Source organism: Amblyomma americanum, chromosome 11 (genome assembly GCF_052857255.1).
Source record: "Amblyomma americanum isolate KBUSLIRL-KWMA chromosome 11, ASM5285725v1, whole genome shotgun sequence".
NCBI classification, from domain to species: Eukaryota; Metazoa; Arthropoda; class Arachnida; order Ixodida; family Ixodidae; genus Amblyomma; species Amblyomma americanum.
The window spans coordinates 31,056,395-31,071,268 of record NC_135507.1 but is presented as its reverse complement, the minus strand read 5'-3'; the positions used below and the strand labels follow the sequence as shown (position 1 = coordinate 31,071,268).

Genomic DNA, 14,874 nt, shown 5'->3' with positions numbered 1-14,874 from the left:
TGCGCTCAATCGACACGATAACCAGCGAGGGAAAGGGGAGGTTCCGTGTGACACTGAGATATGACATAACTTGCACACTTGTGAAATCTTGTGCTGTGCGGCGAAAGGTGGGCGTCATACATGCAGCCTTTGGAAAGTGCGCAAAAAATTGTCACGAATTTTGTTTAGCCAGGATTTGGGACTTGCGTTTCGCTTTCTGCAAACGCCGCGGTAGCTTATGTTGGTCAGGTATCGCTGTTACTGTTTGGTTTTTGACGTCTAAGCTTTTGTTTTTGTATATTGTGGTCCTCGCCGAAGTCAGGCAATAAAAAAAAAAGCGGTGGCTCAGTGGTTACGGCGCTCGGCTGCTGACAAGAAAGACGCGGGTTCGATCCCGGCCGCGGCGGTCGAATTTCGATGGAGGTGAAGTTCTGGAGGCCCGTGTACAGTGCGATGTCAGTGCACGTTAAAGAACCCCAGGTGGTCGAAATTTTCGGAGCCTTTCACTACGGCGTCCCTCGTAGCCTGAGTCACTTTGGGACGTTAAACCCCCATAAACCAAACATTCAGCTTTCTGTTCAAACGCGAGCTCAGTCTCAGAGCTGACAACTCCAAAGCAACAATTTCGACCAGCATGAAACAAGTCGGTTTATCGCGGACAAAGAAAAAAAAAGAGAAAATAGTCTTCGGAACGCGCGCTTGTTTTTGATCCTTCTTAACATTCAACATAACCGCTTGTAACATGCTCTGTGTTTATGTAAAAGACATTACATTTTCCTTTCTTCGTGTAGTCCGGTAGCGGCCTCTACTTTCAGGCCAGTGTTAAAAACAAACGCCTCTCTGCGCTCACCTATACCCCGACCGCGGCGGCTGCGTTTTTATGGAGGAAAAGCGCTAAGGCGCCCGTGTGCTGTGCGATTTCAGTGCACGTTAAAGATCCCCAGGTGGTCGAAATTATTCCGGAGCCCTCCACTACGGCACCTCTTCTTCCTTTCTTCTTTCACTCCATCCTTTATCCCTTCCCTTACGGCGCGGTTCAGGTGTCCAACGATATATGAGACAGATACTGCGCCATTTCCTTTCCCCCCAAAACCAATTATTATTATTATTATTATCACCTATACCAATCAGCTCGCGTGGATAGCGATAAGCGTATATTTACCGACCTGGTCTAAATCGATTTCGTCCTCCTACAGGCTCGAGAAATAAGAATTGTTCGCGTTTGAACCGAGCCCCGTTGCACACGCATTCTTCACACCACGTCCCTTTCCCTCGGTCGCCTATCGCCAGCGCCTCGGCCGTACGCTTTGAGACGCCAAGCCCCTCTCCCATGCCCGCTCTCCGTCGGGCCGAGCGCGTACCAAGAAGACGTCTTATCACGGGCGCCACAGCTGCAGAGCCCAGTCCTCTCCCCCACCTCCTTTCCCCCATCCCGATTGCGGCTGCCGGACCGACAATGGGGCGGTGACAAGTGGCCGTGTCTCGTCTTCGGCAGGCGCCGAGCTGCGGAGTTGCCGCAGCAAAGCTGCCACAGGATAAGCAGGTGTGGGCCGACGGAGACTTCCCCTTCCTCAGCGGAAAGAGTGCGCACGTGTGTGTGTGTGCGTGTGTTCGCGAATCGCCGACCGCGAGACCGACTATGGATTCGTCTTGCAGCACGCTGGACGACGTCGGCGTCACCGTGCTGTCAGGTGAGGTGCGTAAATTCACACCTCGGCGTAGCGGCGACACGTGAGGAAAGAGAGAGAGAAAGGGGGAGAGAGTGCGGAGGCAGTAAACACGCCTCTGCTGATCTCAGGTAGAGACGGTGTTTCTGGAGTCCGAGGTTGTCGTTCCGTACCACGCTGGAGCTTTCGGCGTAGGGATTACACTAGAACTTTTACTGGGCTGTGGTTGTCGTTCCGTACCACGCTGGAGCTTTCGGCGTAGGGATTACACTAGAACTTTTACTGGGCTGTGGTTGTCGTTCCGTACCACGTTGGAGCTTTCGGCGTAGGGATTGCACTATAACTTTTACTGGGCTGTGGTTGTCGTTCCGTACCACGTTGGAGCTTTCGGCGTAGGGATTGCACTATAACTTTTACTGGGCTGTGGTTGTCGTTCCGTACCACGCTGGAGCTTTCGGCGTAGGGATTGCACTATAACTTTTACTGGGCTGTGGTTGTCGTTCCGTACCACGCTGGAGCTTTCGGCGTAGGGATTACACTAGAACTTTCACTGGGCTGTGGTTGTCGTTCCGTACCACGCTGGAGCTTTCGGCGTAGGGATTACACTAGAACTTTTACTGGGCTGTGGTTGTCGTTCCGTACCACGCTGGAGCTTTCGGCGTAGGGATTACACTAGAACTTTTACTGGGCTGTGGTTGTCGTTCCGTACCACGCTGGAGCTTTCGGCGTAGGGATTACACTAGAACTTTTACTGGGCTGTGGTTGTCGTTCCGTACCACGCTGGAGCTTTCGGCGTAGGGATTACACTAGAACTTTCACTGGGCTGTGGTTGTCGTTCCGTACCACGCTGGAGCTTTCGGCGTAGGGATTACACTAGAACTTTTACTGGGCTGTGGTTGTCGTTCCGTACCACGCTGGAGCTTTCGGCGTAGGGATTACACTAGAACTTTTACTGGGCTGTGGTTGTCGTTCCGTACCACGCTGGAGCTTTCGGCGTAGGGATTACACTAGAACTTTCACTGGGCTGTGGTTGTCGTTCCGTACCACGCTGGAGCTTTCGGCGTAGGGATTACACTAGAACTTTCACTGGGCTGTGGTTGTCGTTCCGTACCACGCTGGAGCTTTCGGCGTAGGGATTACACTAGAACTTTTACTGGGCTGTGGTTGTCGTTCCGTACCACGCTGGAGCTTTCGGCGTAGGGATTACACTAGAACTTTCACTGGGCTGTGGTTGTCGTTCCGTACCACGCTGGAGCTTTCGGCGTAGGGATTACACTAGAACTTTTACTGGGTTGTGGTTGTCGTTCCGTACCACGCTGGAGCTTTCGGCGTAGGGATTACACTAGAACTTTTACTGGGCTGTGGTTGTCGTTCCGTACCACGCTGGAGCTTTCGGCGTAGGGATTACACTAGAACTTTTACTGGGCTGTGGTTGTCGTTCCGTACCACGCTGGAGCTTTCGGCGTAGGGATTACACTAGAACTTTCACTGGGCTGTGGTTGTCGTTCCGTACCACGCTGGAGCTTTCGGCGTAGGGATTACACTAGAACTTTTACTGGGCTGTGGTTGTCGTTCCGTACCACGCTGGAGCTTTCGGCGTAGGGATTACACTAGAACTTTTACTGGGCTGTGGTTGTCGTTCCGTACCACGCTGGAGCTTTCGGCGTAGGGATTACACTAGAACTTTCACTGGGCTGTGGTTGTCGTTCCGTACCACGCTGGAGCTTTCGGCGTAGGGATTACACTAGAACTTTCACTGGGCTGTGGTTGTCGTTCCGTACCACGCTGGAGCTTTCGGCGTAGGGATTACACTAGAACTTTTACTGGGCTGTGGTTGTCGTTCCGTACCACGCTGGAGCTTTCGGCGTAGGGATTACACTAGAACTTTTACTGGGCTGTGGTTGTCGTTCCGTACCACGCTGGAGCTTTCGGCGTAGGGATTACACTAGAACTTTTACTGGGCTGTGGTTGTCGTTCCGTACCACGCTGGAGCTTTCGGCGTAGGGATTACACTAGAACTTTCACTGGGCTGTGGTTGTCGTTCCGTACCACGCTGGAGCTTTCGGCGTAGGGATTACACTAGAACTTTTACTGGGCTGTGGTTGTCGTTCCGTACCACGCTGGAGCTTTCGGCGTAGGGATTACACTAGAACTTTTACTGGGCTGTGGTTGTCGTTCCGTACCACGCTGGAGCTTTCGGCGTAGGGATTACACTAGAACTTTTACTGGGCTGTGGTTGTCGTTCCGTACCACGCTGGAGCTTTCGGCGTAGGGATTACACTAGAACTTTCACTGGGCTGTGGTTGTCGTTCCGTACCACGCTGGAGCTTTCGGCGTAGGGATTACACTAGAACTTTTACTGGGCTGTGGTTGTCGTTCCGTACCACGCTGGAGCTTTCGGCGTAGGGATTACACTAGAACTTTTACTGGGCTGTGGTTGTCGTTCCGTACCACGCTGGAGCTTTCGGCGTAGGGATTACACTAGAACTTTCACTGGGCTGTGGTTGTCGTTCCGTACCACGCTGGAGCTTTCGGCGTAGGGATTACACTAGAACTTTCACTGGGCTGTGGTTGTCGTTCCGTACCACGCTGGAGCTTTCGGCGTAGGGATTACACTAGAACTTTTACTGGGCTGTGGTTGTCGTTCCGTACCACGCTGGAGCTTTCGGCGTAGGGATTACACTAGAACTTTCACTGGGCTGTGGTTGTCGTTCCGTACCACGCTGGAGCTTTCGGCGTAGGGATTACACTGGGACTTTTACTGTGATTTCAAACGAGTTGTTGACGGGAAGCTAGAAACCGGCTCTTCTACCACACGACACATAGACTTACGTCGTGCTCGCGGCGTTATTTGATTCCCACGATCCGACGGATATGTATGCGGCTAATCAGAGTGTTAGCTGAAATGTGTTCCGGTTTTTCACCGACGGCAATACAGACGCAGAAAAAAAAAGGGGGGGGGGGGCGCAAAAGCGGCTCGCAGCTGCTTTTTTTGCATCGTGTCGTCTTTTGAGGAGCGTTTGCTCTCCAGAGATGTGAACAGACGCTATCTTCCGTAGACGCGCGCTTACGAAGGTTTTGTTCGCAACTTCCTCATGGCTAGGATTCTTAGGTGCAACTTCACCCACTGTTTGGATGTAGAGCCATTAGGCTGCGAATAATGCTACCAAGGGAAGCACAAGAGCTGATGTGTAAAATTAACGTGTTGTGAATGCATCTGCAACGTTGCCGCTACATCTGCGTGTAGTATACTGCTGGGCAGTGATAAAAACGCGAAATGATAACGAAAGTTACGAGAACAGTCTTATCACTCCAGTTATTTTTGGGAGGCGCCGAAGAGTTTTATCCTTGAAACATTTCATTATCGCAGCGTTTATTGACGGCCAAGGACTTCTGTTGTGGGGATCCGCCCGGTATCTCAGTATAAACAAGATACGGGTACGTCAGCTCCGCTTTATCTCTGGTGTCAGTTTATGCCTTATATTTTCACTGCTGTATAACAACATGTTGTTGTTGTCATTGTCATTTATGATGCATATTATAATCTTATTTTGTTATTACACCAAAAAGGTCTCTCAGGTGCATTGCATTCAGCGGGTGGAGTGGAAAAAGGTTACGTACAGTATTTGTCAAAAATATTCAGCCCAGTGGATTTGCTTCCAAGTCGTGTTGCGAAGCCCTTAAGCACATCTGACAGTCCTAAGCTTGGGAGGGTTGAGAACTTAGGTTCCCTCCGCTTTCATAAGATTAGGTTCCCTGAGTATGAATGGGAAGCCGCGCTGCAGAGCTCAGAAGCAGACCCCTTGGGATGCATACTTTTGACAGAGACTGCACATCTTCGATTATTGGTTTAACTGTCAGGAGCCGAACGCATCACGGCGTCGGTGGTATGGAGCATTCTAGCGGAATGCTCAGAACTGGTTTGTGTACAGAGCATGCACGGCTTTATTCTTACTGACGCTCGAATCAGTAGGTGGTTTGCACAGGTGATGAGAGCATAACTCAGACATGAATGATATAGATCTAGAGGAGAAAGAAATATTTATTTCCTGGTGCGATTCGATTTCGAGACTGGGATGATTTGCTTTCATTCTGGGACTTGTAGCACTTTGTGTTATGAAACTAATCAGGCTACGTACTTGGGCTCAGCATATTTATGCGCACAATCTATTTTATTATCCCATAACTGCCGCCACACGGCTTTGCCACTTTGCGTGTTCGCGAGACGCGCGACCAAATGGTTCTCGAACGACCATTATCACACGCCAGAACTTGTACAATGTTCGCCCGATTGTTATCGCTATCTGAGGCACGCTTTCTTGAAAGTACCCAGTCGTCTTCAAGTAGAACGCTGCCGTTAGCGATGGGCATTCTGGTCCCGATGGGGCCGATCACAAGTTGTCCCAAATAAACAGTTTTCCTGCGTGCTAGCATCCCTATCTGCCTGAATGACGTCACCGCTACATGACAGTATAATACTTACTGCATGGTTATGTATTTGTAAAATGAGTTTAGGAACTTTAGTAAGGTGGAATCCCAGACAGCGCAAGTTCATTCGAACTTGGGTCGAGCTAAGGTCTAAATAGGCGGTGAGTTTCATGAAAGAGGGATTGACAAGTCGCATGTTACGTCTTAGATAACCACGCACACGTTTCACATAGCCTGTTAAGCGCGTAATAGGCTATATTATGTGAAAATAAAATAAAAACAGCATGCGTTGTCATAACAATAATAACTAATATGATGAGCATCAGGGTTTTCAGACGTCTGTAGGCACTGAGTGGAAGACACCAGGAATATTGGTGAGAGCCGCATATGCTGTATAGTTTGTTCGTGTGATATATGACTACCGACCACAAAATGAGATTAGTGTCGTCTTATTAACATTCAAGGACATTGGAGATATGGTGCACCGTTGTTCGGCAAGATTCTAAACGCTCTGAAGATTCTAAGAGTGAATGCGGTTATCCACCTATAGTACGTTATCATTCAGTGCGTTATCGACTGTGTCAGTGACTGCAGTCGATAACGCCGTCGTCAGTGGGACACCGAGCTGTGTAGGAGAGATTACTGGGCCTTACCCATGCTCCTAGTCACACAAAAGGTCACACAGGACGTGGAAGACGTGTGGTTGTTGGCCCATACAAACAGCTGGCGTTTAGTTACCTATTCTCTGAAGCAGTCGATTTTTAGTGCAAATGCACGGCTTCGCATGCAATCCTGAGACAGGCAATATTTGTCTGAAGCCTCTCGGATACCTGCAGAGATCAAATAAATAATGCCGCTACTGGGTGTCGAACCCGCGGCGGCGCGAACTGACCAGCTTCGCTGGCCACTGCACGAGAGCACTCTGCTATCGACGCAGCTGGTCACGCCTCGTGTTAAACTGCCACACTTTCGCGCTGTTGCTGCCTCTGAACAGAGGTGGGCATTTGACCTCAAAAATCTGGACCTCACCTCAACTTCAAAAAGAATTTGCCGACCTCAACCTGATCAGTTGAGGACCTCAGAAAACAAACGAAAAACAAAACAAAGAAGATTAAGAAGTTTTTCAGTTTAAAATCATTCCGAGAATCCTGTGAGACAGGCAAGCCAAAATGATGTTGGTATTATTTAATAAGGTGTGTACAGACACTATTGATGTGCACGCAATAGGAGAAGCTTATAATCTGGGATATGAACCCTTATAGAGTACATGGCCTGCGGGCAGGGGTGTCTCATACGCGGTTACCACCAGTACGTCGGTGAGTACTTTATACGTGTCAATATTTGGAAACCTGCTTCGTGTATACTTGTTCGTATTGGAAGCCTCTCGCTCATTCACGCACGAACCGGCAGTTGACAGACACAGTCCTTCTACACCATCTACCAGAAATTGGGGGGAGGAGGAGGAGGGTATTCACGATACTCTTTTCAGGCTTGAGAATAGTTACCGAATATAAAGAAACTGGTCGTCGATGTACTTTCCAAGGCGACGGTTATGCAGACGCATAACCGTCATTATATCATTATATTTGTATTTTATAGCCCTACGGAACAAGGGGTGAGGGTTAAAATTAATTAAAGAGTAATAAAATAAACTTAAACTAGCTTCCTACCTCGCAGAATCGGCAGGTGGACGTGAAGCCTCTGAGACGTTATAGATCAGATATGTGCACCATTGCGAATTACTTTACAGACCACAAGACGTTGATGCAGCATAGATGTCAAAAAGAAATGTGAGTTACGGTCGTTACTGGTCAAATTCATTGTGTATACAATATGTGAAAGGAGTGAAAGAATTGGCATTGGCGTTGACAACGTTGCAGACTCCGATGATTATGAGAAAAGTAAAGGAGCATAACTGGCTCCCTGGGTCAGTGGACACCTTAATCGCGCTTTGAGATAAGTGGCGGTGGTGTCTCCACATTGAACAAAAAAAAAAACGTGCTTTCGCACAATATTTTGGGCTTTGCAATGCCAAACCGCCGGCCAAAATTTTTAAGAGCGTGAGCTCTTACTCACCACATTTCTCGATTTCTTGGGGTCGGCTGCCGCCTCCCTTCGGCGTGAAATTTTCCAAGTCCGAGGAATTCAAAATGGCGGCCCCCATAGTAAATAGATATAGCAACCCAATTGGTGATTGATTGGTGACGTCACTGGTATATCCAATTGGTGATTTATTGGTGACGTCACTTATATATCCAAGATGTCGGCAAATAATGGTAATTAATTGGTAACGTCATTAATTAATCCACATATAAATTCTAGTAAACCAGACACCTAACGCTCGTTACTTTAACGTCTTCCATAAGGTGGCGGCATATTTTTGTTAGCCTAGTTGCGTTAAGGAGCCAACATGCTCAGAGACTTCAGCGAAGGTCACTCGAGAGCATGTTTCTAGCGGAGCAAGTGCTTCCCTGGCGCCAGTCGGCAAGGAAAAAACAGTCCCTGAAGGCAAAATTTCGTCCGCAGGGGAGGCCTCTGAGGGCAGGATACGTGCAAACGTACGTAATGGATTTGGTATTGTCCTTTTGTGTCTAAATACAGTCGGCAGTAGTCTGCATGTGCGATACAGTAGCGAAACAGCTCTGACCGCGACCATTGTGTCCTTATCGCTACATGGTCATCTTCTGGCTGTAGCCACGACTGTGAACTGAGCCACAAATCCTGAAATGTTCGTAGATGGCGCATGATTTTGATTCATGGTTAGCAAGTGCCAAGGTTTGCGACACTTTCAGCTTAAGATTACAAGTTTTTCTAACTTTGAATAATGCTTTGAGCAGACGAGACTCTCAAGGTGCTCAAGGCGAGAAGCGAGAGGTCCATCGCCGGGCTGTAATCCGCGTACCTGTAGAAATAAACTAACCCTTCTAGTAATTCATTACCAAAGCCGCTTAACTGATAGCCTTTTAATGCAATATAGTCTACATTTTCTGCTACTTTGGCATAAAAATTGTTACTTTGTTTTGTTTGGTTTTGTCTTTCTCGACAGCTCTGTACCTGCCTTATAAAATAATTTTCCTCCCTTTTATATCTCACTCTTGTAGTAATTCATTACCAAGGCGGCTTAATTGATAGCCTTTTACTGCAATATGGTCTACATTTTCTGTTACTTTGGCATTAAAATTGTTACTTTGTTTTGTTTGGTTTTGTCTTTCTCGACAGCTCTGTACATGCCTTATAAAATAATTTTCCTCCCTTTTATATCTCACCCTTGTAGTAATTCATTACCAAGGCGGCTTAATTGATAGCCTTTTACTGCAATATGGTCTACATTTTCTGTTACTTTGGCATTAAAATTGTTACTTTGTTTTGTTTGGTTTTGTCTTTCTCGACAGCTCTGTTCCTGCCTTTTTTTAAATTATTTTGCTCCCTTTTATAGCTAACGTCGATCGCCTTATGAGTCGTTTCTTTCGCGTGGTTCGAGGTGGTAGTAAACTTCAGCCCTCTTTCGCCCCCTTTCGGAGGCCACAAGCAACACAGCTGTGACGACAGTGGTCCGCAACGTCCTCTACGTCATCATGGGTGACATCTAATTTATGCTGAACATTCGGCCTCCTTCTACAGGCCCACCATCTCATTAACGTGCAATAAATGCAGCTCCTGAACGATTAACTAAGTTCTTTAAAGGAACACTTTTTTTTTCTTAGTAAAAATCGATTCTGTGGCTCTCTCTGGCTATGCTGATGTTTTTCCAGCGGCAAAACACGCCGTTATTGCTGAGGAAATTGCATTCAAATATTTTCCCGCCACTTGAGTCAAACATGTGCCCTCTACATCAGAAAAGGCTCCGAGATCACCGTGATGAGGTGAATCGACATTTAGCATGGCCTTTGAGATCTGTGTTTAAGGCTTCGACGCGTAGCTGTTCTTTTGCGAAATTGTCCACTGGTGGCGACATCTATATTTAATTTTTGGCTCTTTCTACTCTATCAAAGTCCATTTTATGTTAAATTGTAGTGTCTTTGTCGTTAGCACGCCGTAATCTGTCCATGCAGGGAATAATAATAATAATAATAATAATTGGTTTTTTGGGGGAAAGGAAATGGCGCAGTATCTGTCTCATATATCGTTGGACACCTGAACCGCGCCGTAAGGGAAGGGATAAAGGAGGGAGTGAAAGAAGAAAGGAAGAATAGGTGCCGTAGTGGAGGGCTCCGGAATAATTTCGACCACCTGGGGATCTTTAATTTGTGTTTTTAGCGTCCCTTTAGGAGGCAGCGCTCATCCCGGACGGCGCCGTCTGGCGTATTATTATTTTCGTTCGCAAGGCCAACTCTCAGCACCTTCCTGGTGTGCGGTGTGCATGTAGGGAATACAATGTTATCTAGATGGACCTGGAAGGAGAATTCGAGGTTATCTAGATGGACCTGGAAGGAGAATTCGAGGTAGACTGAATAATATGTTGTTCATGTGGCCCTCTAGGATTCCGTGAAACAGACAGAGAAAGAGATAGCCTCGATAACTCATCCAATGAAGCCTCGAGGCCATCTTTTTTTCGATCTGCACATCTATATATGTCGTGCCTTTGTGCGTTTCGTACGATATACACGGAGACTTCATTTGCACGGCTAAACTGGATGAGGCCCTATTTATTCCTTTAACGTTGCATTTTGTTTATTTACACTCGTTTTTATACTACGCTCTCAATATACTAGGGAAGAAAGTGAAGCCAGCTCCAACGTCTCAAATCGCATCCAAATAAACATAAAAGACAGCCTCGATAGGATATCGGGGCTTCTGTTGGTGCTATAAGCTCGAATCACTTTCGGTGTGTCATCATTATCATCAGCCTCACTACAACCACTGCAGGGCAAAAGCCTCTCCCATGCCTCTCCAATTAACCCTGTCCTTTGCCAGCTGCGCCAACCCTATGCCCGCAAGCTTATTAATCTCATCCGCCCGCCTAACCTTCTGCCGCCCTCTACGCTTGCCTTATCTTGGAATCCACAACGCTACCCTTAAGGACCAGCGGTTATCCTGCCTTCGCATTGCATGCCCTGCTCAAGCCCATTTCTTTCTCTTGATTTCGACTTACGTTACGTTTATTTGTACTCACCTTAAGCCCATTTTTTCCTCTAGACTTTGACTAAAGTTACGTTGATTTGTGCTTACCTTAATTTCTGCCTGAAGTTTCTCTCATATCCAGAGACAGCCAGCTTTTTCTGTATGCTTTCTGCTTTCTGTTTTTTTTTCTTATTAACCTAATGTATGCTGAGATGGAATGGCCACTTGCAACAGCGTGAATAAACAAGAAGCAAACAAAACTACATTCGCTGCGAACCGAACTGCATCGGCTTCCGCGTACGGTGCCATGTGCGAAAACAAACGGCTGTTTTGTTCGCGACGTATACAGGACGCAGTTCATGTCTTCCTGGAACCTCACTGCGCAAGGCTGGCAGAAATATGTTCTGACTCTCTGATTTGCGCTGCCTTTATCGCCCGGGACACGACGCCCGCATGCTAAAACTATCTGCACACATACTTAAATGCGGTATAGCATTTAGGTCACATTTATTCGCCTTAGCTAAAGCCAGGTTTTCTTTCTCAGTACTGCTCTGGAAATGGGATTGGTGAGGTGAGTGGGATAAGCCACGTCGAAGAATGCACAAAAAAAAGTCTCTTTAAATTCCGTTCTTTGCAGCATTTGATTGTGAAGCATGTATAGATGAGGCCCATAAGATATGCATGCACGAATGAGGCTCAGAACTTTTATTGCTGGCCTCAGGCATCCGAGCCCGAGGTCACGGGTTCGATACCGATCGCGGAATCCCGTATTTCGATAGAAGCAGAATACGGAAATGCTTGCTGAGATATCGGTGCGTGTCAGGTAACACCACGTGATGGAAATTATTATACAGCTCTCCATTAAGTATACGATGCATCTAATAGCCCACTATGTTTTGTTCTCCCAAGCGAAATCAATCAACCAATCAATTATTTATCGATTAATCAATCAATTGATTTATTACTTAATTAATCAAATCGTTTATTCAACCAATTATTCCATCCATTAGTTTTTTATGAAGTTAAAATGAGGAATTTACACTCGTCCTATACAGAGTTCCTTACGCAGGTAACTAGCTTCAGTGGTCGGATTAGTTAAACGTTGACATGCAAAAAACAAAAAGGCCGAAATGGCGGAGCCGTTATTTAAGCTTGCAAAAATGGGGTTTTAAAAGATGTAAAGACGGTTTTTCAAATTAATCGTTAATGAAGACAAACTCCATAAACTACCGCTGGTGATTTGATTTTGTTGCACGTCTAAGAACCGCCACCAGTCTGAAACCAACCCGGAGCCCTCCTTTAATGCGTACATTTAGGCCCAGGAAGTGAAATTTTCGATCCTTTTAAACAATACGCATTATCATTTGATACCATAAGGTGAACGTTTTATTAGTAACACCTGGGACAACAGCTGTGGCGAGGTAGAGCTCGGCATTTTAGTTTTAGACTGCAATTTGTCATTATACTTAGAATGCGCAGAATGCATGATTAATTCTGGCAGTGGATTCGCAGATTTTATGTCCATGGGAAAGAGGACAACGTCGTCTTCGTTACCTAGAAAATGGGGGAAGCAGGGCTTTGAAGAGGGGACATACAAAAAAAAAAAACTGGGAGAGATGACTGCGTCGGATAACTTCATGCTAGGCTGGTAGTATATAAGAGACAAGGTGTACAAAAAAAATTGGCTGGCGGTTTAGCATTGCGAAAGCACTGTTTTTCGCAGGTGGATACCACCGCCACGTACCCTAAAGTGCGGTTGACGTGTCCACTGACCCAGGGAGCCAGTTATGCGCGTCTTCAACTTATTTCATCCTCACTGCCAATTTACCCAATGTACGCAGGTGGCCTGTTCTCCATTGCCGCATTTCGGCCGCAATGTTGCCAACGCCAACGCGTATCGCTCTAGTGCCGTGTTTCTGCCACAACTGTGTCCACGCCAGAGCAGCAGCGCACATATCTCTTCTGTCACTGGCGCCACATAGCTCAAAGCGCGAATGTTAGTTTGAGAGTATCATGATTTGATGAAGAATACGATGTGCAATGCACAGCGTGAGAGTGTGTTGCAGTTTAACAGGAGACGTGATCAGATGCGACGATAGCCTAGTGCTCTCGTGCAGTGGCCAGCGAATCTGATCTGTTCGCGCCGGCGTGGGTTCCAAACCCAGTCGTGGCATTATTTATTTACGGTTTGCCCCAGGTCACCCTCAAGGTCAAGCACCACAGAAACATGTGAGCCGATTTGACCTCGTGAAGTGTAATGCTCTCGCACTAAAACAAGGATGGTGGCGAAAAAGTGATGTGACACACTCCTCTTAGAGTCATCTAGTCACTGCGTGGCCACTAAACGTCAGCCCATGAGCTCGTGTCGTACAATGTCAGTGCGCATTGAAGAACCCAATCTGGTAAAAATCAAGCTTGAACGCCTCCTACGACGGCGTCTCTCTGAGTAGGCGTGCAGCGTCGGATTGTTAAGTCCCGCTCACTGTACTGCAGAAACGCTGACTCTAAGTAAAACGTTCTTGTGGGCTATAGTTCGTTCATTGCAGAAAAAAAGGTTAGTACTTCGCGAATTAGACACCGCAGACACGCGGATTAGACTGCGCCTGTGTTGTGTTTGTTCCTGTTCTCCTGTCGTGTCTAATTCGCGCAGTACTAACCTTTTTTCTGCTGACTCTAAGCAGAGCAAGGTCACGGAGATAACAGCTGACACGCGTGTCAGAGCACTTTTGAATGTGCAAGGACTCTGATATGATCCGTGTTCGCATTTCCAAGCACTTGGAGATAATGCTAGCGTCGCCGAATATTACCTCACAACCGATACGTGGCGTTTCCGTGTATCTGCTGCTCATGCTGTTATCGTGCTTGCGCAGGGGTCTGTTGAAGAACCGTCCCGTCTAGGCAATGTAAAGGCGGCCGCAGGAAAGCGGTATAATGTACGCGTCAATGAAAACGGGACAGTGAACGAAAAAAATATAATGCGTAGGCGATCGTACGAGCCGATGCGACGAGTCTGCGTTAGCAGTATTGGTTGTGCATTTCGCTGCTAGAATAATCGCCTTCCCGTTGCGGGTTTGAATTGTATTTCGCCGTTGCTTTTGCGTGGGTGCTTGGTCTTGGGTAAGGCTTGGGCTGGGTGGAGGTAGGTTGGTTGGTTGGTGGTGGTGGCTTCTGGGCGGTGAAGGTTGGTGGGTAGTGGGTGGAGGCCTTCTGGAGAGTCCGAAACCACACACGACCAGATGGGCAGATTTTAACGCGATGGCGTTAAGGGCCCTGTCGAAGAAAAGAAGACGTCGTTCGCCGCGAGCGAAAAATCCACGAAAAATCCCCAGAGAAGCAACCTAGGTGGCAGGTGGGCCACGTAGGTCATGTGACCTTGTGACGTCATCACAACCTGCCCACCGGATTCTAAGCAAGCTGCCCACCATATAGTTTCTTCACAATCATCAGTAGCAGTAGCCTGACTACGCCCTCTGCAGGGCAAAAGCATCTCCCATATATCTCCGATTAAGCCTGTCGTGTGATAGCTGCGGCCACCTTAGCCCCGCAAACTTCTTACTCTCTTTCGTCCACCTAACGCTCTGCTGCCCCCTGCTACGCTTATTTTCGCTTGGAATCCACTCCGTTACCCATAAGGACCAGCGGTTATCGTGCCTTCGCATTACATGCCCTGCCCAAGCCCATTTCTTCCTCTTGATTTCAACTAGGATGTCATTAACCCGCGTTTGTTCGCTCACCCACT

At 47.5% G+C, this 14,874-nt stretch overlaps 1 protein-coding gene across 3 annotated transcripts in view; it reads left to right on the top strand.

The window, feature by feature from the left end:
* Positions 1-1,315: 1,315 nt before the first annotated feature.
* LOC144111067 (1-phosphatidylinositol 4,5-bisphosphate phosphodiesterase delta-1-like) overlaps positions 1,316-14,874 on the top strand; it is an 89,215-nt gene continuing 75,656 nt past the window's right edge. The window contains exon 1 of one of the 3 annotated variants that reach the window (XM_077644196.1): positions 1,316-1,670. In XM_077644196.1, coding sequence (XP_077500322.1) covers positions 1,619-1,670 — 52 coding nt within the window. In that variant the 5' untranslated portion in view covers positions 1,316-1,618. Of the gene's footprint in view, positions 1,676-14,874 lie in introns of all 3 variants that reach the window. The other 2 variants (XM_077644198.1, XM_077644199.1) reach the window with 2 other exon arrangements.